Genomic DNA, 27,868 nt, shown 5'->3' with positions numbered 1-27,868 from the left:
CTGGAGATGCTGCCAGGGAGGGAACCCGGGACCTTCTGCACGCAAAGCACTGAGCCGCAGACCCATCCTCTAAGGCAGGGCGGCTCAATGTCGGCCCTCCTGAGGATATTGGCCTGCAACTCCCATAATCCCTGGCTATTGGCCACTGTGGCTGGGGATTATGGGTGGTATAGTCCAAAAACAGTTGAGCAGGTCTGCTCTAAGGGGAATATCTTGCAGGGACTTCGGGGTAAATCTGGCCGATATGTGGACGCACCCCCCCTCCATTCCTTCAAAAGCCCCGTGGGAAAAACTTCCTGGTGGGATCTGTTTTGGTTTTGGGAGACATGCACCACACGGAGAGTCCCAGAGGAGCAAGGAAGCCAAAACTGCAACAGGAAGAGTTCTTGAGTCCCACCTTTTTGCAGTCTTGGCAGAAGACAGCGGAGCTCCCCAGAAGGCCCAGGGCCTCCCCACAGAGCAGGCACTGGGACAGCCCGTTCCCCATCACGTTCTTCCGCATGTTCTCCAGCCGCTCCACCAGGCGCCTGCAAAAGAGAGTCTCAGTCAGAGCAGCCCAGCTGACCGCCACCATCCCAACATCCGCATCGCAGGAGGAACCAGAGCCTATCGGTTGATTTGAAATATTTACGGCCTGCCCGCCTCCAGGGCACTACTGCTCCGGGCGGCCGGGGCTGGCGAGAGCTGCAGCTCAACAACAGCTGGAGAGATGGGCATTCCGCAGTTGTTTTAGGACCCTGAGGGAGGGAGCACAGTTCAGTCGAGGGGCCACCACCCAAAAGGCCCTGCCTCTAGTCCCCGCCAGCTGGATCTCTGCTAGTGGCGGGGCCGTGAGCACTGGCCCGAGAAGCCGAATGGAGGCCAGTTCGTACGTATGGGCAGATGTGGCCGGGCAGATACCCTGGCCCCAAGCCATCGAGGCTTCCAGTCTCTGCTTACCATACCCCTTTCGCTCGGCCATTTGGGGACTCAAGATGAAAACGGGGAAAGGGGCCTGTTCCAGCAAGGCTGCCGTTCTTGGTCAGTCCAGCAGAAAGAAAGAGGGAAATCTAAAGGAAAAGGACACCGGAAGTGGCAGGCAGCCCTACCCAATCCTCTGTTGCTCAGTAACATCTATTTTCTCCGCCCTACGGATGACCTCCAGGATGACCTCCATTTCCTTTGCGTTCAGCGCCTGGGTCTTCCTCTGCCGGTCTGTTTGGAAGGTGTGCACCGACCAGCCTGTCTGGAGCCTGCAAGCAGGAGAAAAAAAGAAAGAGCACAACTTTGAAGCAAGCCCCTTGACTGATCAAAACTGGCTGGCTTAATTTTAATTTTGCTTTTTTAGATTGCTTTTTAAAAAAAACATCATGAGCCCTTTGGGGACAGGGAATCATCTCATTTGTTTATTTCTTTTTCTATGTAAACTACTTTTGAGAAGTGTTAACTTATTTACTTATTAATTACATTTATATCCCATTCTTCTTCCAAGCAGCCCAGAGTCCAGTGTACATGGTTAGATTTCTCCTCACAACAACCCTGTGAGGTAGGCTAGGCTGAGAGATGCATGACTGGCCCAGAGTCACCTAGGGAGTTTCATGGCTGAGAGGTGACTCAACGCTCCCCCGCACCCCCACCGCCCCCTCCGAAGCTCCGTCTCCTCTTCCACCCAGGCAGCTTGAAACCACGGCCCAGCTGTTTTCCAAATCAGTTTACCGTCTTTCATCTCAGCTGCCATGACACTCTACCGGGCCATTTTATGCCGACATCCCTGGGAGAGAAAACTGCCATGTGGAAGCGACAGATGGCCAGCGTTGATTCAGGAGGGAGGAGGCAACCACACCGTCCACCCCGGCCAAAGCGTCCCCGAAGCCGGCAATCAGAATTTGCAATCCACCATCACAAAAACTATACTTTGTGCAAAGGGTTCCCCCCACCCCGTCCCCAATCCAAGCTGATCTCCAGAGACCTGCACAAGCACAGAACCCTCTTTCAAGGCCCTCTTTTTTGCTTCCAGGATATTCTAGGGCTTCGGCAACCTCGTCTCTCCAGCGATAAACTGTGGCAGCTGGGGATGATGATGATTTCACATTTCTATCCCGCTCTTCCTCCAAGGAGCCCGTACATGCTTATGTTTACCCTCACAACAACCCTGCGAGGAAGGCTAGGCCAAGAGATACACGACTGGCCCAGAGTCACCCAGTGAGTTCCATGGCTGAATAAGGATTCGAACTCGGATCACCCCGGTCCTTGTTCAACACTCTAACCGCTGCACCACACCGGCTCCCAATGATGGGAGAGTCAAGGCGGCCTACCCTGGGGAGACTGGAATAATATTATTATATGCCAGATGAAAACTCGGTGCTCACAAGGGTTTCCTTTCTCTAGAGAGCAGTACGGAGTGGCACAGAGAGAAGAGAAAAGGGAACACAGATTTTAAAGCAAAATTCCAAAGTCAATAAGGTGTTGGTGATTTGTAACTGGCAATGCTTATTCTTTTTCTCTCTCCCCTAATTCGTAATTTGTGTATTATGTGCATTAAATGTGATTTAAATGCAACCTTGGAGAAGCTGCTGCCAGTCAGTGAAGACAATCCTGAGCTAGACAGACTAATGATCTGACTCAGTATAGGGCAGCTTCCTATGATACTTTCCAGGGAATCTATAAGCGTGTCTCTGTTCTTTTTGGAAAATGATCAGGAGAAGCTTCTCCAGACACTCACTTTGCCCTCAACGCCAGCTGCCTGTCGTTCGGACACACCCACTGGTCGTTCCCGTTGCTAAAGATGGTGTCAGCCATGGCAGGGGAGCTCAGCGGGCAGCCTCAAACCTGCAGGAAGGAGTGGGGGGGACAGAAATGCAATTTCTTAGAAAGCATGCTCCGGTGGTTTAGCTTCAGCTGTGCACCCCTACACACACACACACAGAGACACACACACACACACACAGAGCAAAATAAAAAATGAGGAAATGTGGGGAAATATGGCGCAGCAGGGAAAAGACTTGACTAGCAAGCCAGAGGTTGCCGGTTCGAATCCCCGCTGGTCTGTTTCCCTTGACTCGACGGCACCCTTGACTTGACTTTACCCCACCAAAAAAAGAGAGAAAACTTCTTGGTGGGTTCCCAGAGCAGTCAGGGTGGTTGTGCGAGGTACAGGTTCAGAGCATCAACTTAGCATGGAGAAGGTCCCAGGTTCAATCCCTGGCAGCATCTCCAAGACTCTGGCGAGCTGCTGCCAGTCAGTGGAGACAGTCCTGACGGACCAAGGGCCTGACTCAGCTGACAGTAGCTTCCTAGGAGAACTTGCCGGCGGGGGCAGCAATGAGGGGGCAGGGGCACGCCAAGTCAACGGCCAGCCCCATGTGCTGCGGGCCCCAGCCGTTGACAGGAGCTTCCCTATTAAATATTTAGAGGCACATATATTCAATATTTGCCTCTGTTGGCAGTGACATTTGCCAGCAGTAAATATAGATTTTGCAGGAGGCGGAGTGCCATTTTAAAAAAAAGAAAAAGCATGGGCATCAATCATTTGAGCAGTGGTGTCTGCACGCCTGTTCCGCTGCCCTGCAAAGCAGAGAGACGGCCGGGCCTGGTTGCCGTCAACGCCCCCTCCTCCCCAGGGGCCTTGGGGGCCAGGGCGATCTGCCTTCTACCACGCGGCTCCCACCAGCCGCCTGGCCTTGGCCCTGTCTTAGAGAGGGAAGCGGCAGCACAAAGCCCTGGATGGGGATTTCTCCCCCCTTTTCTGCCTCGGGGTTTTCCCAAGACACCCCTGAGCCAGCCCCCCCCCCCACTTTGGCCACCATGCTCATAGGGTGGCCCGATTCCGGCTTCCCATATCCAAGCACCTGGTTTGCAGGTTATTATGTTAAATTGGCTTGGAAATAGTTTTTGAGCAGAAGAGTGACTGCATGTTTCGCTCCCGAACTCCGCTTCTGCAAGGGCTGGAGCTTAGCTTTTTTTTTTTTTTTTTAAATAAAAGCTGAATCCGGGTGGGCTAAGCAATCTGGGTGAGATGCTTAATATCCGGGGGGAACCTGAAATTCCGGGGGGCATGGCAACTCTAAGTGCTCGTCGTGCTTTGTGGCAGCGTCCACCCTGCTAACAGTGGCAAAGAGGCAACAGCATCCTGATAAACATAGGAACGTAGGGAGCTGCCATATACTGAGTCAGACCCTTGGTCCATCGAGCCGAGTATGGTCTACCTGGACTGGCAGCGGCTTCTCCAAGGTTGCAGGCAGGAGTCTCTCTCAGCCTGATCTTGGAGATGCTGCCAGGAAGGGAACTGAGAACTTTCTGCTCTTCCCAGAGCGGCTCCATCCTCTAAGAAGGGGAATCTCTTCCAGTGCTCACACGTCAAGCCCCCATTCATATGAAACTATTGCTTTTTTACATTTTTTCTGTTGTAAGGTGCTATGGGGATCTGTGATGGAACTCACAGCTTTCTGTGTGTTCTCACCCCTCCTTTATCCCTGCCTACCCCCAAACAGGGGGGTAACTGAGTAAAACTGCAGTCATTTCTGCACAGAGGAAAGGGTCCAGGTAGGGTCTCAATGAGAGCCCGCATGGCGTACGGTTAAAGTGTTGGACTAGGACCAGGGAGACCCGAGTTAAAATCCCTGTTTGGCCACAGAATTTGCTGGGTGACTCTGGGCCGGTCACTTCTCTCTCAGCCTAACCTGCCTCGCAGGGTTGTTGTGGGGATAAACACAACCCCGTAGAGTGCTCTAGGAGGAAGAGCGGGCAATCAATGTAAAAATAAAATACAAAAATGCAATGGTTGCACTCTCTCCTTGGAGTCAGATCTGGCGGGCATTCCTGCCCAGTTTCATTTCCGTTCCTCCTACGACATCCCGAAGCGAAGCCTCGTTTCGCTGCTCAAGCCTCAGCAGCCCAGAGCAAACAGGGGCAGATGACATCACCCCCGCTGTTTCTTTAACCTCCCGAACTTGACAGGCCTGGCACGGATCCGCTTGCCTTCCAGCGGCACTTGGCAAACTCTTTGGGCGGCTCACATGACCTGAACGTTTGCAGGAGCAACAGTCTGGCAGAGCAGCTGAACATTTCCGACACGCTGGTGCACATCACTCTGCGGCTGAGCAAGGCCGCCCTCTCTCAGCCGTTTCCCCATGGGGGAAATGAAGCGGACACTCCAGTAAGAGCTGCAAGATCCATCAGATCAAGCACGAGCGAATCGCAAGCCGTTCTTGCGCAGAGAAGACTCCATGAACGGCCCAGCCTCCTCCTGTCCCCAAACGAGAGGCGATCGTGCAGTGCCATTGCTCAGCATCAAGGCTCCAAGGCCTGCTAGAATTCCCCAGTGTGGCCCCCCTTTATTTTCTTAAAGAAAAGCAAGCTTCTGGTCCTCAAGGCTGCAGAGAGGTAGGTGCTGCCCATACGGGGGCAGCAGGTGAGGATGTAGCTTAGTGGAAGAGCATCCGCTTGGCATGCAGAAAGTCCCAGGTTCACTCCCTGGCAGCATCTCCAGGTAGAACAGGGAGACACTCCTGCTTGATACCTGGGAGAGCTGCTGTCAGTCAGTGCAGACAATCCTGAGCCAAGGGTCTGACTCAGTGGCAGGCAGCTTCCTATTTGGGGATGGGGCCATAGCTCAGTGGAAGAGCCTCTGTTTTGCATGCAGAAGGTCCCGGGTTCAACCCCTGGCAGCATCTCCAGGGAGCGCTAGGAAAGGCTCCTGCCTGTAATCTTGCCTGCAGAAAAAATACCAATATTAGGACATCTGATGCCCCTGCTGGTGCTGCTCTCCTGTTCCTGTCCTGCCCAAGGGAACCACTTAATAAAGGGTTGATTTGTTTTCTTCGCAGCAATTATCGTGCTCAAGGCAACCCTCAAGGCTGTTATCTCCGCGCCAGACTCTGGGGCATATTTGACCCTCATGCCAGTTTACCAAAGCACACTTTTTATTAAGGCGATTAAATGGGAAAGAAGCTATTAAAAGGCACTTTCCTTCTGACAGTGGTGGTAAATCTTGTTTACTAAAAGGGTAAAAAGGTATTGCATCTGCTTTTATTGGGGTTCTCAAATGTGGGCTCCTAGGTGCTGTCGGACTACAACTCCCATCATCCCCAACATCACCTTGGGCTCCAGGTTTGAGAAGCTTGGCCTTATAAAACAAAAAAAGCACTCATCTTGTAGCATCAATTCATTTAATTGACATCAGTCAAGGCTAGGTTTACGCGCACAGCAGAATGAGGGAGAAATAATTTTAGGAGGAACCTTTTGAAAGCTCTCTGGCAAAGAAAGGCACCCCACCCCCTCCCAACAGAAATACCACCTAATAGGAACTTGCCTTCTGCTGAGTCAGTCCCCTGCTAACTGAGCAAAGAGGCACTTTTTTAGTGGGGATTCTCTTTTTGGAGCAGGGGGAGAGCGGCTGGCCCGATCCATCCCCAGCACAGCATCCCTCCAGTGGCTGTTGCTGGAGTCTATCTTATGTTTCTTTTTCAGATTGTGTGCCCTTTAGGGACAGGGAGCCAGTTTTAGCCATTTTATGTATTTATTTCCCTGATTTCTAGGCAAACCGCTTTGGGAAACTTAACAGTATATCAATATTTGTTGGATTGTATTGTATTGTTGTATCAGGAACAAAGGTGATCTCATCCCTTTGCCACCAGTGCTAGTTCCTGTTTACGGACAGTTCTTTTGTTTGTGGTTCGTTTTGAAGGAAGAGGCCCTAATCTATCTTCTTCCTCGTTCCCAGCGCCTTAATTCATCAAGCCTAACAGCGCTCAGATAGCCCTGGCTGGATTTAATATTTTACCCTCTGCCGTGTTGACAGGCCGGATGGCGAAAACCTCTCCCACAGAATTTCTGTATCAGGAAGATCTGATCCGTTTCCGCAGTGCATTTATCTGGCCATTGCTGATGCTTTATCCTGGGGCGTCTTTGGGGTCTTATGCAGATGTGTGATTAGCCCGTACCTCCAGGCCCCATGTTACAAGCCAGCTTTTTCGATTCTGCCATAATAGGAACCTAGGAAGCTGCCATATACTGAGTCAGACTCTTGGTCCAGCTAGCTCAGGATTGTCGATATACAGACTTCGACACAGTGGCACCTCCAAGGTGTCAGGCAGGAAAATCTCTCAGCCCTATCTTGGAGATGCTGCCAGGGAGGGAACTGGGAACCTTCTGCATGCAAGCAGGCAGGTGCCCCATTTCCCCATAAAGGGAATATCTTCTAGTGCTCACACATGTAGTCTCCCATTCATGTGCAACCAGGGCAGACCCTGCTTAGCTAAGGGGAGCATTCATGCTTGCTACAAGGCCGGCAAAACAGATGGCAGACCGATACCAACTGTAGAATTGTTCCGAGTTATTCTGAGTCCATGATGGTGTTTTCGGTGTCCCGCAAATCTCTCTCTCTCTCTTTTAAATATCATTGCTTTAATCACCTGAGTTTTGAGTCAAATTAATGGAAGAGCATTCCAACATATGATCCCACACCAGCAGCTGGAAGGGACAGGTTCAGCCCATTCATTCTACAACCTCATTCCACAACTTGGATCGATCAGGCCTAGAAGTCAGAGGATCCACCAGTCCACAAGAAGAAATCTTCCAGCACGGGATGGTGGACAGAAACATAGCCACTATTTTTATTTCATTCATTCATTCATTCATCTAATTTATATTCCGCTCTTCCTAAGGTGGCATATGGCTGAAGGGTCACCACCACACGTATCCCCAACAGGGCCACCCCCCTGGGATTGGGGGCCGAAGGCAAAGTTAGTTTTGCCCCTGCCCCAAGCCGAGAAGGGTGGCGCTTCAGCCAAATAAGCTTGAGCTTGAGCTACACATGCCAAATAAGCAGCCGGCAGGGAGGACCAGTGGAGGACTAGCCCATGCTGGTTGGCGGGTACAGTGGGAGGGAGTTCCCCAGTCTATTACAGGGGGCAAAAGACTCCAGAGATGAAGAGAGTGCAAGAGCGGGAGAGAGAATAATGGGCAGGGCTATATTCTGGCACTGCCGGGGCACCCTCCAAGAACTGGGGGTCCCCAGTGACTGCCTAGGCCTGCCTCGTGGACAGGCTGGCTGGCTCCCAAAGATCCCTGCTTCAGGCCGGTTGGACTCTGGGCCTGGTTTTCCTTTCTCCTCCATCTGGTGGGCGCCCGATGCCGTGCACTTTAGCAAACGCACTGGTGGCGCGGGAGAAACCCTGGCAACCGGCGCAAACAGACACTCTGGTTGCTATGACAGGGAAGCAACAACAGGCAGGACCCGGCAGCGACAGAGGCCAGGCCAAAGTCTCCACTCTGCATCCTGGGGAAGCAGCACCAGTAGGCGGGAGCGGAGGTGCCAGCGAAAGGGCGGCTAAGTCTGTCTCGGAGGCGAAGCAGGAAGGAGAGCGGAGCGAGGAATGATCCGCGCCATCGGGGCCTTGCCCGGATCCCAAGAGCATGAATTGGCCCCTCTGCTAAGCAGGGCCTGCCCTGGTCTGCATTTAGATGGGAGAGAGTACGTGACGAGCCCTGTAAGGCATTCCCTTCAGAGGATGGGGCCGTAGCTCACTGGAAACGCATCTGCTGTGCATGCTGAAGGTCCCAGGTTCACTCCCTAGCAGCATCTCCAGGTCGGGCTGGGAAAGAGACTCCTGCCTGAAATCCTGGAGAGGTTGCTGCCTGTCAGAGCAGACAAGCCTGAGCTAGATGGACCCAGGACCTGACTCAACAGGAGGCGTGGTGGATTTCTTTAAAAGTGGTTTCAAAACTACCTCCTTTTAGGAGGGAGGGAGGGGGCACCACTGGGGCCCAGGGACCTGGCTCACTGCTGGCTACCTTAATAAGCCCAGGAATGCAAGGGTTAAGTGTGCAGATAGTCAAAATCACATAAGAATACAGGAAGCTGCCATATATACTGAGTCAGACCCTTGGTCCCTCTAGCTCGGTATTGTCAACCCAGACTGGCAGCGGCTGCTCCAAGGTTACAGGCAGGAGTCTCTCTCAGCCCTGTCTAGAACAACCTATCTGGGAACCTGGACCTTCCCAGAGTGGCCCCGTCCCCTAAGGCAGGCCTGCTCAATTTGGCCCTCCTGCAGATGCTGGCCTACAACCCCCACAATCCCTGGCTACTGGCCACTGAGGCTGGGGATTGTGGGAATTGTAGTCCAAAAACAGCTGGAGGGGACTAAACAGCTGAGCAGGTCTGCCCTAAGGGGAATATCTTACAGCACACATGTAGTTGCCCATCCAAATGCAAACCAGGGCAGAACCTGCTTAGCAAAGGAGGCAATTCATTCTCCCCTCGAGAATCTGTTGACTATTAACACATATCCATTGTGTTAATGTTTTAATTGTTGTGTTTTTAGATTGTGAGCCACCCAGGGATTTGCAGATGGGGTGGTATTGAAGCGTGCCAGATAGATAGACAGATAAATAAATAAATATTCTCAACAATCCAGAAGGTATCTATGACAAACCAGACGGATCATGGGCCCCGTTCACCTTGGGCAGTAAAGAAAGAGGAGAGGAAAGCTGGTCTGGTGGGAGCAAGCATGACTTGTCCCCTTAGCTAAGCAGGGTCCGCCCTGGTTGCATATGAAAGAGAGACTAGAAGTGTGAGCACTGGAAGAGATTCCCCTCCGGGGATGGAGCCGCTCTGGGAAGAGCAGAAGGTTTCAAGTTCCCTCCATGGAAACATCTCCAGGATAGGAAACATCTCCCCTCCGAAACACAAGAGGGCTTCACACACACAACCCTCCAGAGCAGGGAAATTATTTGAACACCACAACGGTCTCCCTTGTATAATTTTCTAGAGTGCAAGCCCTGAGGGACGAGAACCTCTCCTCTTATTCTTGGTGAAGTGCTCTAGACACTGGCATCTCAATAAATTCAAACAGGCTGCAGCGTGGCAAAGGAAGCCAGCTGCAAGCTAGGTGTTCTCTCTCTCTCTCTTTTTATTTTCATCTGTGTGCGGAATGAGTTTTGTTCCGGGAGGCAGTATCCAAGCAGTGTGCACACACATGTATTCAGAGTGGGGCCTTCCTGATTCAATTTGAGCAGGATCTAAAATTAACTGAGCGGACATCCAAAAAACGGGTGAGGGTATGAACACGTGCATGCCTTAGAGGGAACCTTGAGGTCCCGAGTTGAAATCCGAGGACCATAGGAAGCTGCCCTATACTGAGTCAGGCCATTGGCCCACCTAGCTCAGGACTGTCTACTCTGACCGGCAGCAGCAGGAGTCTCCTCCAGCCCTACCCGGAGATGCTGCCAGGGAGTGAACCAGGAACCTTCTGCAGGCAAAGCAGGGCCTGAGGGACTGAACTGCGGCCCCATCCCTAAAGGGAAAACAGCAGACACTGGAGTCTCCCATCCAAATGCAAATATAAACAACCCATGCATGCTCACTACTGCAAGACCAGCCCCGCTTACAGAACTACAATTCCCAGGATTCCCTGGGCCAAAGGACCGCTTTAATTCAGAGTGTCCTATAAACGCACCCTCAGTCGCTAGTTCAGGGCTGCTCAACTCCGGCCCTCCTGCAAATGTTAGCCTACAACTCTTGGCCACTGTGGCTGGGGATTATGGGAGTTGTAGTCCAAAAACAGCCGGGGGGGGCTGAGTTGAGCAGCCCTGTGCTTGACCAACAAAGCCCTTCGAAGGAAAAGGGTCAGATGTTTAAAAAGAAAGATGCAAGCATGTCAGCAGGTACAAATTAGCGACAGCAAGGCGTTTGTCTGCTGCATCTCTATAGAAGTCTGGAGGCTCTTCTGACACCTCTCTGCATACGGTCTGCAATTCAGTCAACTCCTGGTGCAGAAAAACTGATCCGAAATGCAATCCGAAACACCGCCCGAACTCAGCAGAGGCACGGCACGGAACAGTGACTCGTGCAGAGACACAGCGGGTAAGTTGCTCCAAGTGTGGATGCTTCTTACTCTTGCCGGCTCGAACCGTTTCCAGGTAAACACATGCTCTCACCTTTCTGGGTAAACACACCTGAGCTTTCCGGACATCTGGGCAGCACAACTCTGTTCTGGGGCAAGCCTCTACCCTGCTTCCCAGGACACTCCCTGCCACTGCCTCCGCTGGATTCAAGAGCTCCCGGGGCCCTGCAGAAAAGAACCCCACACCTCTTTAACTGCAGGGCCAAACGCGCCTGCGTGATACAGGTGCCTGCAGTGAGTGGCAGGCTGTTTTCCAACAGCCGGCACCTGCTACAGGTTTCCGAGGCGCTGGGTTTTCGGTTCCCCGGGAACTGGATTCGGGCAGAGCCGAGCCTTTTCGGGGAAGAGTTTTCAGAAGACGGGAGTGTCCCAAAGGAAGTGCGTCTCAGAGGGCTGCTGAAGTTTTGCTGCAGGAGGACAAAGGCAGGGAAAAGTGCAGAGGGGAAAACTTTGGAGCAGAGAGAGAGAGAATCTCCAGGCAGGGCTGGGTTCCAACTCACCAGAGGGCTGCAGTGGGGAGACCCTGGGTGCTTTTAGCCAGACCCGGAGGAGGAGAGAGAGGGAGACCCCGTCCAGCAGGGAGGCAGGCAGAAGTGCCGGCCAGAGCTGGCATTACTCAGCCCTTAAATAAATACGGTGCCAGAAGCCAAGCAGCGGGCCCTGCCGATGGGCTGGAGCAAAAGCCCGGCCTGGATCCCGAGGACCAGCTGCCGCTGACGGCCTGGAGAGGCAGCGGCAGGCAGGGAGGGACAGGCGGCCTCCAGTGACCTCACCCACCCAGCCTGCCAGGTGTGCCAGAGGGCAAGCCGGGGCATTGGTGGCAGAGGGGGCGGGAGGCGGGAGAGTGGCAAAGCCAGACCCAAGGAAGCGGGATCCGAGCAAAGCGCAGGGGCAGGCGCGGCACGGAAACAGGGGCAGGTTTGCAATCAAAGCATAACACCGTTTCTTTCAGAGCCTCCCACTGCCCAGGCTTGAAGGCACCCCTGTGCTTGGACGGATTCTTTAAAGTGGTTCGCCAGGCGGGAAAGGCAAGCTATTTATGCTCAGAGGAGAGCGGGTCTTGCGATAAGGAGCGCGAATGGGCCCCTTTGCTAAGCAGGGTCTGTCCTGGTTTGCATTTGGAGGAGTGTCTACATGCGAGCGTGGGAAGATATTCCCCCTTAGGGGGTGGGGGCCGCAGCTCAGTGGCCGAGACCAGTGGCCTCCTGGCAGGGATGGGAAGGACCCTTGTGTGAAACTCTGGAGAAGCTGCTGCCAGTCTGTGTAGATAATATGGAGTAAGACGGACCAAGGGTCTGACTCCGCAGGAAGCAGCGGTCTATGCTCCAAGTCCAGCAACATCTGGAGACCCAAAGCAATGTTCCCTCTAAGAGGGCTTCCCAGATGTTGTGGACTACAACTCCCACAACCCCCAAGCAAAAGCCACTGCAGCTGGGGATGCTGGGAGTTATAGTCAACAACAGCTGGGAAACAACAGGGAACCGTGGACCCAAGGTTGGGAGGCTTCTATACAGAGGGAGGACAGACGTTAACCCTTTACCCCCACCTTGGTCCCAATCCAGACCAGGGCGCCTGCCGCCACTGTTTGCTACGGGGAGAACGCCACAGCTGTCGACACAGGAAATCCCCTGCTCCTCCAGACCCAAGGTCAGGCATAGACTGATAAGCAGCAGTTGTGGGGAGGAGAGAGACCAGCCTTTCCAGGGGAAATTATTTTCCTTTCCAGCTTCCTCTCCACTCCTGGCTTCCTGCCCTCCGCACACGGCAGCTCCATCCCTCTTCCTCCACCCAGGGAGGGGAGATCTGCCTCTAATTTTTAACAGCCACCGTATTTTTTATCAAAGACAAAAGCGCCATGAAGCCATGCCATTTCAAACATGAGGTCCCGTTGCATTTTGAAGGACTATAGGTATTCGATGAAGCCGCACCATACGTTTCTGCCTTGCAGATGCCACAATTACATTGAATCACACTCTGTCTTTGCTTCGTCAAGACCACCGACTGCTCGAGGTCAAGAGCGCATGCGACTAACATCGTAGTTCACACAACCGCTGGAACCTGGGTCGAATGTGGGTTGCCGGGATTAGCATGACAGTGCAGACCGGTGCCAAGGCAGGGACCTCAGATTCATCTCGGGCCATAAGCCAGCTTGGCCTGGGTTCACACACAATCACGCTAATGTTGGCAACCCTCATTTGACCCAGGTTCAAACGGTTGTGTGAACCAGGCCACTATGTACCTCAAAACCCCGTAACACGTTTGAGATGCTCAGCCCCACATTTCCTTAACTGTTGCTCCCTCTCCCCCTGGTTCTCAGCCGAAGCTAGCCCCAGAGATGACTCAGACCACAAGTACGACCCCCAGCTCTCAGCATCCTCTCCCACTGAATAGAGTCCAGGTCATCTCTAGGAACCTAGGAAGCTGCCTCCTACTGAGTCAGACCATTGGCTCACCTAGCTCAGTACTGTCAACCCAGGTTGGCAGTGTCTCTCCAAGGTTCCAGGCAGGAGTCTCTCCCAGCCCTACCTGGAGATGCTGCCAGGGAGTGAACCTGGGAACTGCAAAAGGAGGCAACAGCTAAGGAGGGGGGAATACTGCCCCAATCCGGGGCCACAGGGGGGGGGCGGGGGGGAGGTGTATGGCTGGGAAATATCCTTTTCTCTCTGAATCTTTGAGCCAGGGAGGATCTGGCCTCCCCTAAATTTCTCTCTGCCCCCTCTAAAGTCTTCAGAAATCAGTAGAAGTGCTACAGGCGGCTGCAAGCTGTCTGTCACCCCCAGTCCCATTTTGGGGGTGCCCTCACCCAAACTTTTAGGACGATCACGGGCCTGCAAGTCTCTGCCCCTTTCCCCAACTAACTCCCCACTCCACCCGCCCCTAGATATCAGAGCACAGATTTCCCTTCCCCAAACACCACGGGCGGAAAAACAGGGAGCCTAGCCTATTTCACTCCCTGGGGAAAGGCACGGTGCATTTTCCACGCTTATCTCAACACTGCAATACCCGGCATTTCATTTTCTGCGCCTCCTGCCGCCCCCACTTTCCGCCCCCCCCCTGCCCCCAGGGGAAAACAGTCATTCCAATCAAGGCTCGAGGGCGGTGGGGGCGAGGAGAGAGCCGCATCCTCCCCTCTGCTACAGGTAGCAGGCCTGTTGCTTCCAGGCCCGTATCCCCGGTTGCCATGGCAGCCTCCATCTCTGAAACGGCAGAGGCAGCAGCAGCAGCAGCGTTCCCCATCCATCATAACCAAGCGGGGATGTTTTAAGCAACCGTCACCAGCAAGATAAGGCAGATAGGGCCATCAGCCAAGAAAAAGCGGCTTTGCACCGAGAGGCCTTTTCACCCAGCACCCGGGAGAGGAGAGATGTGATCCGAGGACGCTCTCAACAACAGGACGAGGCCAATCCGCGGAAGGTGCCACAGTCTTAATTCGCTTCGTCCTCGACAAACATCCATTAAAAGTCAGGGGCTTGCTTGCCTCCAGCCAGATCCCCACCACCCCGTCCGGCGGCCTCGTTCTGCTCACTGAGGTGGTGAGCCTGCGTCGAGGCTATACCACACGAGGGCTATACCACATGCTGGAATGAGTGCTCCCAGCCCCCACCCCACCCCGAAAGGGGATGGGGCCGTGACTCAGCAGCGCAGTTCAACCCCTGGCAGCATTTCCAGCTAAGGCTGGGAGAGACCCCTGCAGCTGAAACGCTGGAGGACCGCTGCCAGTCAGAGTAGACAGTACTGAGACAGATGGACCAAGGGTCAGACTCAGCAGCTTCCTACATTGCTAAGATTCCTACAGATCAGGGGATGAGTTAGGGCACCCCTCCCGCTACGGAGGGATTTGGGGGGATAGAATAACAGTGGGGCTTACAGGCTGAAGTGGTACAGCCCAGGCACAAGCTAAGCAGGAAATCAACTGCCTCTTTACGAAGGGACTCAGCAGGAGTTGTTCTGGGATAAGTGCGCATAATAAGCAACTACCTCATGTGAGAGTATTTATCAGCGAAACCAATTTTTTCTTTAATCTCTGGCGAAATGTGCAAAGAATGGAGGATATAAATTCTGGAAATGAACTCAGTGGGTGACTCTGGGCCAATCGTGTGTGTCTCCACCTAGCCTACCTCACAGGGTTGTTGTGAGGATAAAGATAACCACGCGCCCTGCTCTGAGCTCCTCTGAGGGTAAGCAGGATAGAAATGTAAAAATAAACAAACAAATAAGAAATAAATAATACAATGTGGGGAAAGTGATGCCGAAAACATGCTAAAACCGCAAAGCGTAAGTGCGCAGCTTCATTATTCAAACTTCTGTTGAGTACAAAATCATTTTGAGACCTGTCTAAAACTTAGAAATAACTGATCAATTTTGCATCTATAACTGTTAATTCCTCCAGGGAATCTCAAGGGCAAATAGGGAATATCTGGGCCTCGGGGAGGGAATTTCGGTTTCTGGTACGGAACAACACTGTCCTCAGCAAGTTGCCAGCCCTCATCGAGGCCGAGTGTATTTCCTGCCTTCCTCCGCCTGTGTGTGCAGTGCCGCCGATGACCTCCAAGCCACCCCACTATTGCTCGGGGGCAATAAATCTCCCCCACCCAGATGCAAGAAATAATATTCCCCCTCCCCACTCCCCGTAAAGTTTCAGCCACACCAACCTCCGCTCGCGGCTCCTCCGGCGCGTCTGCACTGCCCTCTGGCGGCGGCTGGCGGCATCACACACACACCCCTTCCACTCAGCCTACAAACTGCACGTGCCCCCCTCCCCCCCCGCGCGCTTCTCTCCACACGTGCAAAAGGAAACCCGGGGTTGCGTGAAGAAGGCTAATGAGGGGGAACAGAGGACATGCCCCGTGCGTGGCTTCTGCTCATTTGCTTGGGGTCCTACGCAGTCCAGCTTAAGGGGAGCAAACGCAGTCAAACCGAACGAAACTGCTGGGTTTCCTGACAGGAAGAATTACGCGCGGGATACAGCAGAGCCGCTCAACTGCGGCTGTGGGCCTGCAACTCCCATCACCCCTGGCTATTGGCCACTGTGGCTGGGGATTATGGGAGTTGTAGTCCAAAGACAGCTGAGGGGGGACTAAAGTTGAGTAGGCCTGGTGGTACACGGTGTTTATATATATATATATATATATATATATATATATATATATATATATACATACATAATTTGCATATCATTCCCCATGCTCTATAAAACGATACCTCTCAGGGAGGGTCTTCTCTGCACCCCACACAGGCTCTGAAGCGGCTCCGAGAAGCCGCCGCCTGCCCAGGGAACTTTGTCCCAGGCCGGCGTCGCGGATGGAGCTCTCCAGCGCCACTCGCAACGTTCGTTACAGAGTTGCCATGGAGATGCGTCGGCCCGAGAGGGGCGGAGCACTGGAGCAGGCGGAAGGGTACGGCCCCAGGAGGGTTGCAGAGGAGGAGGAGGAGGAGGAGGCCAGGGACCCCTCCCCTATCTTAGCCTAGCTGTAATGCATGGGGGGGCTATTGAGGGGGGGCAATAGGGGGCATTGAGGGCAGATTGTTGATGGTAACTGAGGGCAATTGGGTGGGGGAGGGCCAGTGAAGGCTACTGAGGGCAGGGTTAAGAGCTATTGAGAATAGGGAGAGGAGGGCTACCACGGCTAGGGAAAGGGCAATTAAAGGCTATCGAGGGCGGGGGATTAAAGGCCAGGGAAGGGGGCAATTAAAAGCTATGGAGGAGGAGGAGGGTGAGAAAAGAGGGCAAGTAACAGCAATTGAGGGGAGGGATCAGGGCTCATGAGGGTGGGAAGAAGGCAGTTGAAAGCGATTGGCGGGAGGTCCGGCTAGTGGCGGCAGGGCGGGAGGAGTTGGGGGAAATGAACGTGGGGGGGTGGGAGAGATAAAGTAAAGAAATGGGAGGGGGGTAATTGAGAGAAGGAGGGGGGCAGTTAATGTGAGGAGGCAAGGAAAGGTGGGCCTATTGAGGGCGGCAGGTTCAGTGGAGGGGACGCAGGCCTGCTCCGCTTCGGCCCTCCTGCCTACAGCTCCCATATTGGCCCCTGTGGCTGGGGGTGATGGGAGTTGTAGTCCAAAGGCAGCTGGGGAGTGGGGCTAAGCCGAGCAGGCCTGGCTGAACGGAAGGGGCGACTGCCAGGAAAGGGGGTGTCTGTGGCCATTAGTGTGGGGGGGGGAGGGAGGGAGGGACCCCGGAGAAAGGGAGGGGGCAGGTTCAGGTAAGGGGGGTGTTTACTAAGGAGAAAGTGAGGGCGTTGGAGGGAGGGAGGGGTAATTGAAGATGGGGATGCCGAGGGTAAAAGGGCCAATCAATGGAGGTATTTATTACAGCCTCCAACTCCTAGCCCTGCCTTCGTCCCCGGCTGGGCCTCCCCAAAAATCTCCCCGCTCCTCTCTATTTCCAGGCTCAGCATCCGCCGCCCAAGGAGGAGCTGGAGGCTTCCGGAAGGATGGCGGCGGCCTGTCGGCAGGAACCGTTCCCTGACGGGGAGGGAGCCAGGGGCAGCAAGCCGCTGGCAAAGGAGCCCCCTGTGGGGCCGCAGCCGCTGGGCAAGAAGAAAGTCCAGAGGAAGAAGAAGAAGAAGAAAAAGAAGAAGAAAGCTGTGCGGGATGATGGTGGGTGCCATCCAGCAGCACCCTTGCCTAGTGTGGCAGACTGGCCCTCGCTGCAGAGGGAAGCCACTTACTCACCATGGGGCCCACAGGGGGTGGGGAGTAGCTTCCCTGTGGTCCATTTTGGGCACGAAGGGGTCAGCACTCCTCGGACAACCCTCTGTTAAGGGAGGCCTATCTGGGACTCCCCAGGTGTCCCTGGACTACAATGCCCATCATCCCCAGCTGCAGATCATTGCAGCTGGGGGTGTGGGGAGTTGTAGTCCAGCAGCTGGGGAGCCTCAGCTCAGCCACTCTTGCTCTACATCGGGGCTGCAGATGTTGGATGAGAATGCCCATCATCCTTACTGGCCACCGTGGTGGGGGATGATGGGAGCTGTAGTCCCACAGCACCTGGAGGGCCAAAGGTGTGTTGTCCGGCTCTGCCTCAGCCGTGCCTGTTCTTGCTTTCTTTTTTGCTGGCTGTGAATGGTCCAGAGGATTGGGCCTGAGCAGCAGTCTTTCACAGCAGCAGGAAGTAAAGGAGAGGAAGAATGAACATTCGGGCCCGCCGTCATACTGAGTCCAGCCGTGGGGTCCACTTAGCGCAAGATTATCAACTCCGTTTTGCAGCAGTGCTGCAGGCTTTTGGGCAGAGGGAGGCCTTTCTCTGCACTTTATCTGGAGATGTGGAGAATAAATCTGGGACTGTGTAGCTCCAAAGCAGGGGCCCTACAAGGATGGTGGTCTGATTCCCTGGCGAAACAGACAATTGCTTGGGCCTGATTTGGATCCAGAGTGGGTGGCCAAATATTGACAAGAAGAACGACAATCTTTTATTTATTTATTCTTATTTTAATGTTTCATCTTCTGCACTCCTCCAGGGTATGCAGCAGGGGGCATCAGGCATCCGTCAAGTGCCACCATGTTTTACGACAACTACAAGATGTGGAAATAGTCTGTGTTTGGAAATGGGGAGATTGAATAATATATTCCAAAAGGAATTCTTTTAAGACTTTTAATGATATCAGTCACTGTCTTGATCTTTACAGCACAGCTGATATACCAGTCTAGTAATACCTCTATTAGCACCAGCAGAAGTGTGTGAGTAGCAAGGTTTCAGGTTCTGCAGAGCTGTTCATCAAGGCTGGATGTTAAGCAATGCGAAAACAGGGAGGGGGAGAAAAGCTGGGCATGCTGTCGGAACCTGAAGCCTGCAGTTGATAAGAGTCTCAAGTTGGAAGGTAGGAGTTCTGCTTGGCCATCCAACCTGATAAAGTGTTCTGGAGGAGAAGGTTACTGTTTGCATCTATGCATCATTTTGGCAGGTTATAATAAAGCGATTGCCAGACGGCAGCATTTGGCGGATTCCAACGGACCAAAACGGCTAGTGACCATTTTTCATTCCCAGCGCAGGTGTTTTAATATGCTTGCAGCATCACTCACCTTCCAACCCGGTTCTTTTTCAGCAGAAACGCCCCCTGGCAAAAGCAAGCAGCAGCCAGTCCTTGGAACACCCCCCCTCAAGCTGCTCCATCCCTTTGGTGAGGACGGAGCACCCCGAGAGGATGCCACAAAGGGGAGACCCGGCAAGCCAGCAGGCAACGCCCTCTTCTTCTCCGCTTCCGCTCCCCTGACCCAGGGCAGCTCGGCTCAATGCAACGAGAGCCTTCGCTGGAACGGGGTCCTGGACGACCCCCTTCTGGAAGAGGAGAGGCTGTGGAACTATCGGGTGAACCGAAGGAAGCGCTACGGGGCCTTCATCCAGCAGCGCCTCCCGCCAGAGCCATCCCTCACGCTCAAGAACCTGCCACAGCTCTGTAAAGCTGCCCACCTCAGCGGAGACCACTTGCTGTGTGAGAACAAGCCCTCCAGTCCCTCTGCGACGGCCAGCAAAGTCCAACAGAGACCCAACTCTGTGTCTAAGCTCTTCACCAAAGCATCAACATCACTGCTGCCAAGTATGTCTCAGGAAACGGTGTAAATCCTTCTAATGCCTCATGGTTGGAGAGTGTTTTGTTTTGTTGTTGTTGTTGTTTTAAAAGAAAAAAAGATGCAAGAGCTTAATGGCAGTAACCTTAGATGGGGATCCTGGGAGCAGACGGGATTATTCATAACTCTTTATCAGGTGGCCCAGCTGCTCTCCAGTCCACCTGCAAGCTTTTTTGACTTGATCACATTCTAATGGGCAAGTTCGATAATAAACATCCAGCTAACCTTTTGTAGATGTTCCGTGATTTCCACATGCATGGAAAACTCAAGTCTTCAGTATGACAGAGAAGAGGTCAGTGGTGGTTTCTTACTCAACATGAGTTCAACGTTCAAACCTACTTGAATTTGTCCCAGTACAGCAACTTAAGAGCATATGTTATTTTAAGCATGTGTGCCAACCGCCCATACCAGCAAAGTATCTCTCTGCCCTTGAGTGCCATTGATTGGCCACTGCTGTTCTGCCCCACTTTGACCCTAAATCACCAGCACACATTCCACTTTTTGTTGCCATGCCCTTCATCCTGGGGTTCTCAACCTTGGCTCCCCAATACTGCTGGATTACAGCTCCCATCATCCCCAGTCACAAGGCCATTGTGGCTGAAGATAATGGGAACTGTAGTCCAGCAGTGTTTGGGGACCGAAGGTTGAGAACCTGGGATGAAGGGAATGCTGAAAAATATGATGAATATTTTTATACCACTTGTCAACAAAAGTTGCCAAAGCGGTTTACAAAGATATAAATAAATAAAGTGGCTTCCTGTCCCCAAAGGGCTCACAATTTGAGAGAGAGAGAGAGAGAAATAGTCACTCTGAACTTCATCCAGTCTTCTCTCTACTACATGTCCCAGGGAGAAAAAGAAAGTGTCGCCAAGGGGAGCGAAACGGCCGCAATGGCAGCGGAAGGCTGCGTTGGGAGCCTGATGCTGGGACAGGTGAGGGGAGTGCAAGGGAGGCTGAAGGACAAATATGGAGACGGACTGAGGGGAGGAGGCGAGATTGAAAATGGCCAGAGAGAGAAAAAGGACTGAGGCAGCTCAGGGCTCCAAGGTTGTGTAACTTTTGTGTAACCCAGAACACCCCCACAATCAACCCGCCTTCTTCCCACTTTACCTGCAGCCCACTTTACATGTCAGCAAGGTTTCCTTTGGTCAAAGTGCTTGAAGAGCAAAACAGTCGACAGAAGACCCTGCTGAGGAATTGTTCTAGAAAACATAACACTACATGCTTTAAGGTGCTGTTAAAACTCACATAAGCCAATAGCTTCCTCTGGAAAAAAATAAAATAAGAGCAGCCTTCCTAACTTCTTGTTGACAGACGGCTGCGAGGACCAACAGCAAATGATTTCAGATTAAGACACAGAGCAAGATTTGCAAAGGATAAAAAGCACTCCTTTAAAAAAACAATTAACGCAGCAAAATGGCTTTGTCCGCAGCTCACAGGGCAACTGGGTTGGCCACACGCCTCCAGCCCAGCTCAGTTTTGGAAGTGAGCCACCTAATGGCACAGTGGGGAAATGACTTGCCTAGCAAGCTAGAGGTTGCCAGTTCAAATCCCCGCTGGTATGCTTCCCAGACTATGGGAAACATCTATTTCAGGCAGCAGTGGTATAGGAAGAAGCATCATCTCATACTGCGTTGGAGGTGGCAATGGTAAACCTCTCCTGTATTCTACCAAAGACAACCACGGGGCTCTGCTGGCGCCACAAGTCGACACCGACTCGACGGCACAATTTACCTTTAGTCTACCCCAGGGACCCTCAACCTTGGGTCACCAGGCAGATTGCAACTGCTAACATCCACTGCTGATGTGGCAAGCCATTGTGGCATGGGGGTGATGGGGATTTCTTGCCTGGCATTTGGGGACCCATGTTGGGAATTCCTGGTTTACCCTCAAGTCAGGAAGCATCCAGCCACGAACTGGCACCCCACTACTAAAAACTTCAGCTGTCTGCTGCCCTTTATCCCCTCTGCATCCTCGAGGCAAAAAGGTTCTCTGAAGGGGCCAAGAGGGCAAGCTATTTGGCACCCCGCTGCAGAACTTTTCTAACAGAAGCGAAACCATCCCCACTTCGCGCATGGGATGGGTTATTCAGACAAGCCATGAACAGCGCAGTTCCAGCAGAAACAAGAACAGGACAGGCACCAACGGCTGGCCCTTCACCCTTTCCCCCCCCCCCCACCTCTAGATACCTGCATTTCTATTCTCGGCAAGAACCAAGCCTAGAGCCTTCCCACCTCCTTCCTTGGGGTTCAAATGGCCACCACCGATCAGTACTAGGCAGAGTGAACGTCCCCAAGGCTTTGCATTTAAAAACAAAACCAAAAACAGGCCAAACATTCCTGGTGATCCCAAGGTCCTCTTTCGCTTTGTACTTGCTGCCTCTGGTAAGGCGCAGCAGCAGCAGCAGCAGCAACTTGTGCACGCGAACAAGTGAACGGCTGGACAGGTTCAGGGAATTAACTGAAAAGCAAACACGACGTTCCGGATAATTTCCCAGGTGTGGGAGGCCGATAAGCTCCTACGCTGGGATTACGCAGCACGGCTTTGAACCATAGTCCCAATCAAACTTCATTCCTCGCAAGCACAAAGACAGGCAACAAGGCCGTCCCCTGGGGAGGCTTAGAGGACACCCCCTCCGAGAAGTGCGCACCGTCCAACCAGCCTGCTCTGGCCAAATCGGTGGTTTAAGCGCTCGAAACAAGGTCCTGTGACGTGCAAGAATAAATGATGGCTTCTGGCTCTTAGGACAAAGAGTTCTCATCGGGAGGCTTCTCTGACGCAGGAGCATCCGAGAGGGTTCCGACAGTACCCAGAGTCAATGTGAAAGTCTGGAAGGTCCCATCCCTGCGGAAAGATTCCCTTTCCCCCTCCACAGGCGATGAAAGAGCAGGACAAAAGTGACAGTTTTGAAAAGGAAGAAAAGCACCCTTGGGCGGGGGGTGGGAGTGAGTGACTCTCGTGTAAAGGGAAAGTAAGTGCAGGCCAGGGAAGAGAGCTGGGGGCAGAGAAGGGGCATCCGTGTGGCCGCCGGACCCCGGCGGGCATCATCCATCTTCACCGAGGGCGGAGTGAAGCACGGCTCCAGAGAAACACATTGGGTCCCCGCAGGAGAAGAGAGAGGGCGGGCGAGCGCTCAGCAGTCTTCTGGGGAGCCGTCGCTGCCCGCAGACTCCAGCTCCACGCTGGACAAGAAACGCCGCGTGAACTTCCGGCAGTTGTAGTCCAGCGTGGCGGTGTAGACAGTCTTGGCCCGCTTCGGGTAGACGATGGTGGTGCTGGTGAAACGGCGGGGCCGGACGCGGGGCTCGAAGCGGACCTCGGCCTTGTAGCGGCGCCAGGTGCTGCCGGCGACGCAGAGGACCGTCTGGCTGCAGGAGGACACCCCGAGCCCCATCGGCAGGTAGACGTCGTCGATGAAGCGCTTCTCCGAGTCGTAGGTGACGGAAGAGGTGTACCTGGGAGCGGGGGGAACAGCGGCAAAGGCGGTCAGCAGCAGCATCACCGCAGACTCCTGCAAAGCAAAGGCCTGGGCGGGGGGGGGGGATTCCGCTACAGAGCCAGCGGCCACGCCAGCATCTTACATCTTATCAAGGATGTTCAGCTGGGCGGCGGGGAGAGAGACCACCTCCACTCGGGATTCTGCTCTGCTGGCTCCGTCCCCACGGCCCACCCCACCCCTATGCAGGAGGAGTGAATGACCCTGAAACAAATCCACCCCACCGGAAACACCCATTAACCCAACCTACAATTTCAGTTTCCCACTGAGGCAAAGGGCTCCGTAGCCTCCCTGGCAACCCATTCCATTGTCCCTCCTTCTAGCAAGGGACTCTGTTTCAAATCTACTTGAATCTGCGACTTAAAAACCGACTTCTTCTCTGTCCTGCCACGGAAAATAATGTTTATGACCCAAGTTTAATAAGGCAGTCCAGCCTCTGTTAGCTGACTGGTGCGTACCTGGGAGACATCCACATGGGAGACAGATGTTATAAAACAGAACAGGGGTGGCCGAGTTGAGGGTCTCCAGCTGAGGCAGGACTACAACTCCCATCATCCTCAGCAGCAATGGGATGATGGAAGTTGTAGTCTAACAGCAGCTGGGGAGCCTCATTCCCACTCTAGAACATGGGATTCCCAACCTTAGGATCGCTGATGTTGTGACCTGGGAGCAGCGCCCAGCTTTGGATCCTAGCCTAAGCAATTCGCTATTTTATTTGATCTCAAGTAAAAAGTTACTGATTCTTTAAACAGCCTTTAATGTCAGGGATGGGCCAACCAAAGTCCAGACGGGTAACTCCAAGTTCTGCAGACTGCCCTAACTTCTCAGGCCTTTACAAAATCAGGCGGCCTATTTAGGAACACAGGAAGCTGCCATATACTGAGTCAGGCCCTTAGTCCACCTAGCTCAGTCCTGTCTACACTGACTGGCATCAGCACTCCAAGGTTGCAGGCCGCAGTCTCTCCCAGCCCTACCTGGAAACACTGCCAGGGACTGAACCTGCCAGAATGCAGGTGCTCTTTCACTGAGCTACTGCCCCATCCCTTGAGGGGAAATGTCTTACAGTGCTCACATACAGTCACCCATCCAAATGCAAGCCATGGCAGGCCCTGCTTAGCAAGGGGGACAATTCATGCCAGACCATTCATGCTTGCCACCACAAGGCCAGCTCTCCTCCCCGGTATATTTCGGGTCTCTATATATTTCTATATTGCCCCTGGGAGGTACAAAAACAAATTAAGCCTGTGGATCTATCCAAGGACATCTCAGCACACTTCTTTGTCAGATAACTTGCACTGGAAACTCCTCGTGGCCTTTTGCACGTGCTCTCCTTCTGCTCCCCACTCCTACGCCCTCGGAGAAACCGAGCTGTAAAACACCAAGCGCTTGTAAAGCCAAATGCATACCTGATATCCGTGGGTGGCAAAGGATCAAACTCCACCCCTTCGCCGAAGGACAGAAGACTCAGCCGTGAGGGGCAGCTCGGATGCGGCAGGCTAGGAGGAGACGAGGCAGTCTGCAAAAGGAAGCCTCTTTAAGCACAGAAGTCGAAGCAATCCAAGAAAAACAGATCCCCTCCAGCCTCCGGTGAAATTGAGACTCTGCTACAGTGGGTGTGTGTGGGAGAGAGCAAGCTAGCAGGCCCCAAAGGCGTAAAGTGACCCCCTGCTAACTGAACAAAGAGGCACCTTTTAAAAGTGGCGATTCTCTTTACTGGGCAGGGGGAGAGCAACTGGCCCTCTCCGCCCCCAGCCCATTATCCCTCCAGTGGCTGTCGCTGGGGTCTGTCTTATTTTTCTTTTTTAGATTGTGAGCCCTTTGGTGACAGGGCGCCATTTTCATTTATCTATTTATATCTATGTAAACTGCTTTGGAAACTTATTGAGTTTCCCCCTACTAGACAAAGAGAATCACCACTTTTAAAGGGTGCCTCTTATCCAAGGCTAGTAGCCACTGATAGCCCTGCCTTCCATGATGAAGACAGAATATGCACACATTATGTTTCCAAGTGTACCCTGAGGGGTGGGGGAATACTGCACGCATTTCCACCCCTAAAAAACATGGCTGTCTGCTCACACCCCTCATTTTTTCCATAGGCCCTGACCTTTCAGTGGCCATCACGTCTACAGCCCTCACCGCCTTTGATGCAGCCTCACGACGACTCTGCGAGGTAGGTCTCGGGCCATTCCTCTTTTCCAGACCCCCCAAAAGTGCGGCTGAGCCCTCGGAACCCGCCAGAAGCCACCCAGAGGCAGTCTGCAGCGGAGCAGAAGAATATGCACTCAGGCCTAGCTTTTTGGACAGACACAGTTTCCGACCAAGATGCAGCCGGCACGGCTACTGTCCTGGCGTGGGGAGAGGGCCGGGATAGATGCCTGGCCCCTCCCAGCCCCTAATGGGAACCAGGCCTCGGGCGATGCAGAAACCATTTTAGTCCCTGCTCAGCTGAACAGAGAGAGCTTTTCAAGGTGTTTGGCAGAGAGGGAGACGGAGAATTCACCTGCATTCCTTTGGCTTATATAATGATGTTGGCGACAGCGAAGCATCTCCATATGGCAGACTGGCAGCGGCTTCTCCAAGGTTACAGGCAGAAGTCTCTCCCAGCCCTATCCTGGAGATGCTGCCAGGGAGGGAACTGGGAACCTCCTGTGTGCAAGCAGGCAGATGCTCTTCCCAGAGCGGCCCCATCCCCTAAGGGGAGTATCTTACAGGACTCAAACATGTCTCCCTTTCAATTGCAAACCAGAGTGGACCCTGCTTAGCAAAGGGAACAAGTCATGCTTGTTACCATCCGGCCAGCTCACAAGGGGTCTTTCCCCACCCCTGATAAACTGGTATGCCGGAACCTCTTCCACTGAGCGGCGTCCTGCTTCCTACCCTAATTCTATGACCCTGGCTCAAATGAGTCAGCCCCCTCAGTCTATCTAGCTCAGGATTGTCTGCACTGACTGGCAGCGGCTTCTTCAAAGCTCCAGGCAGGTGGAGTCTCTCCCTGGAGATGCTGCCAGGGCCTGAACCTAGCTAAGCAGGGTCCACCCTGGTTGCATATGGATGGGCGACTAGCAGTGTGAGCCCTGGAAGAGATTCCCCGTAAGTGTTGGAGCCGCTCTGGGGAGAGCAGAAGGTTCCTTGGCAGCATCTCCAGGGAGGGCTTGGAGAGACTCCTGCCTGCCACCTTGGAGAAGCCGCTGCCAGTCTGGGTTGACAATTCTGAGCAAGATGGACCAAGGGTCTGACTCGGTATATGGCAGCTGCCTACGTTCCTATGCTGTAGCCAACCACATCTTGGGAAAGTTTCCCAAGATTTATGTTTATGTTTATGCTGGTTTCCCCAGCATAAACACTCCCTAAGGAACAAGTACACCGAAACCTGCACTTCTTCCAACATTCGTTAGAGATAAATAGCACCTTTCCCCCCACCCACCCTGGCTAAGACTGGCAGCAGCAACTTGCCCCGCAACAACCCTCCACGCACTGCCTCCCCCTTGCATTTCAACTGTATGTTCTTTGGGGCATACACTCAGCAGCACCGTTGGGGCTTTGCCGCGGCCTCCTCGGCTAGCGCCCAGGTTTCCTGCAGCAAGCAGAGGCTACGGCTGGCCCCTTATTCCCTGACCCACACAGACAGGATCAACAGAGACAGCCTGGGGTGGGGTGCGGGGCAGCAGGGCTCAAGCCTCCGCTGGGGTTTCCCGGAAGGGGCAATGCCCCCGCCAGGCTGCCAGGTGGGGATGGCGGGGCTCAAGCCCAGAGCTCTTGCGCTCAAGCTCAGCAGTCCGTCAAACCACACAGTCAGTCCCGCGTTGTCCTTTGTTGCAGCTCAGCAAGTTCTTAGGGGGCCCGGCTGCCTCTCCGGGCCCTTTCGCAGGTGCTCTGCCCAGAGTGACCCCATCCCCAAAGGGGGATTTCTTACAGTGCTTTCTTACAGTGTCTCCCATTCAAATGCAAACCAGGATGGAGCCTGCTTAGTAAAGGGGACAATTCATGCTTGCGACCACAAGACCCTTTCCTCCCATGTGCCCCCCCCCACCGTCCAGGAAAGCCACCTAAAGGTGCAGCGGGGAAATGACTTGCCTAGCAAGCCAGAGGTTGCCGGTTCAAATCCCCGCTGGTCTGTTTCCCAGACTCAGGGAAACGCCTCTATCGGGCAGCAGAAGATATAGGAAGATGCTGAAAAGCATCGTCTCCAACCACAGGGCTCTGTGGGTGCCAGAGGTCGACACACTGACTGACTCCGGCACAACTTTGTCTTTACCACAAGACCTTCCTCTCATGTGCCCCCTGCTGGAAAACTAAGAAGTCTACACCCCTGATTCGGATGGCATTCAGACACACATACGCAAAGACAACCCGTGTGCATGCTAATCTAGGCGAGGCCACGCACCCGCAGCAGGCGCTGGCTAGCTCACTTACCCCGGGAGGAGGGAGGCTGCCGGGCTTTGGTTCTGACTCCGGCGGCAGCCCGTGGGCGACTCCCCCGGAGGACTCGGATCCGGCGGCCGAGAGTAGCCAGCTGCCCGGGCTGGGCGGGAGGCCGGAGTCGGGGCTATCCAGCGCCCGCCGCTTGGAGTCCGGCGGGAGCTCCGGCGCCTCTCGCAAGCTCAGCCGCCCCACCATCCTCGCTGTCCCGGCGTCTGCTGCAGCTGCAAGAGGCGGAGGAGCCGGCCCGCTTGCGAGGGGGGCGGGCCGGGCGGGAACAGGGAAGGGTTGGCTGGCCGGCCGCGCCTAGGAGCAGGAGGAGGAGGAGGAGAGGAGCCCTGCGGCAGCGGGAGAATCAGGCTGGAAGCACGCAGAGACACCACGGGCATCCTCTCGGGGTAGCTGGCAATGCTGCCACATCTCTGCGCTAAGAGGCAGTGGACGCTTCACTCGCCCCTGCTGCAGGGTGGAGGTGGAACTACCCACTCCCAGCAGAGGCTGATGA

The 27,868-nt window shown here is 53.9% G+C and overlaps 3 protein-coding genes across 5 annotated transcripts in view; 1 reads left to right on the top strand and 2 right to left on the bottom strand.

The window, feature by feature from the left end:
• RPH3AL (rabphilin 3A like (without C2 domains)) overlaps positions 1-16,176 on the bottom strand; it is a 44,688-nt gene extending 28,512 nt beyond the window's left edge. For all 3 annotated transcript variants that reach the window (XR_008311722.1, XR_008311721.1, XM_053274504.1), the window contains exons 1-4: positions 16,086-16,176; positions 2,702-2,808; positions 1,089-1,232; positions 398-527 (exon numbers count right to left, since the gene is read on the bottom strand). Coding sequence is in view for 1 of the 3 variants with exons in the window: in XM_053274504.1 (XP_053130479.1) it covers positions 398-527; positions 1,089-1,232; positions 2,702-2,778 (351 nt within the window). In the remaining 2 variants the exon portion in view is untranslated. The remainder of the gene's footprint in view (positions 1-397; positions 528-1,088; positions 1,233-2,701; positions 2,809-16,085) is intronic.
• C12H17orf97 (chromosome 12 C17orf97 homolog) lies at positions 4,545-19,677 on the top strand. The gene is made up of 9 exons (XM_053275320.1): positions 4,545-4,549; positions 4,936-5,134; positions 5,327-5,361; positions 11,084-11,261; positions 12,446-12,530; positions 13,201-13,234; positions 16,129-16,279; positions 17,270-17,480; positions 18,926-19,677. Exons 1-9 carry the CDS (start codon positions 4,545-4,547, stop codon positions 19,438-19,440), a joined length of 1,413 nt encoding a protein of 470 aa, XP_053131295.1. The 3' UTR covers positions 19,441-19,677.
• Positions 19,678-20,814: 1,137 nt separating this feature from the next.
• Positions 20,815-27,561, bottom strand: RFLNB (refilin B). The gene is made up of 3 exons (XM_053274505.1): positions 27,358-27,561; positions 24,351-24,460; positions 20,815-22,903 (listed from the first exon to the last, which is right to left on the bottom strand). The coding sequence occupies exons 1-3, from the start codon at positions 27,559-27,561 to the stop codon at positions 22,582-22,584; spliced, it is 636 nt and encodes a 211-aa protein (XP_053130480.1). The 3' UTR covers positions 20,815-22,581.
• Positions 27,562-27,868: the final 307 nt, after the last annotated feature.

Source organism: Hemicordylus capensis, chromosome 12 (assembly GCF_027244095.1).
Source record: "Hemicordylus capensis ecotype Gifberg chromosome 12, rHemCap1.1.pri, whole genome shotgun sequence".
In the NCBI taxonomy this organism is placed as follows: domain Eukaryota; kingdom Metazoa; phylum Chordata; class Lepidosauria; order Squamata; family Cordylidae; genus Hemicordylus; species Hemicordylus capensis.
This window is presented reverse-complemented; position numbering and strand designations above follow the sequence as displayed.

Excerpts from the sequence above, each read along its gene's own strand:
- C12H17orf97 (XM_053275320.1), top strand. Across the intron at positions 5,362-11,083 it reads GTCCTCAAGGCTGCAGAGAG|GGCCAAACGCGCCTGCGTGA; the intron begins GTAGGTGCTGCC and ends CTTTAACTGCAG. Across the intron at positions 12,531-13,200 it reads CCTGCTCCTCCAGACCCAAG|CCGAAGCTAGCCCCAGAGAT; the intron begins GTCAGGCATAGA and ends CCTGGTTCTCAG.
- RFLNB (XM_053274505.1), bottom strand. The coding sequence starts at position 27,561 with ATGGTGGGGCGGCTGAGCTTGCGAGAGGCGCCGGAGCTCCCGCCGGAC. Across the intron at positions 24,461-27,357 it reads GCAGCCTCCCTCCTCCCGGG|ACTGCCTCGTCTCCTCCTAG; the intron begins GTAAGTGAGCTA and ends TTCCTTTTGCAG. Across the intron at positions 22,904-24,350 it reads TTGCCACCCACGGATATCAG|GTACACCTCTTCCGTCACCT; the intron begins GTATGCATTTGG and ends CCCCGCTCCCAG.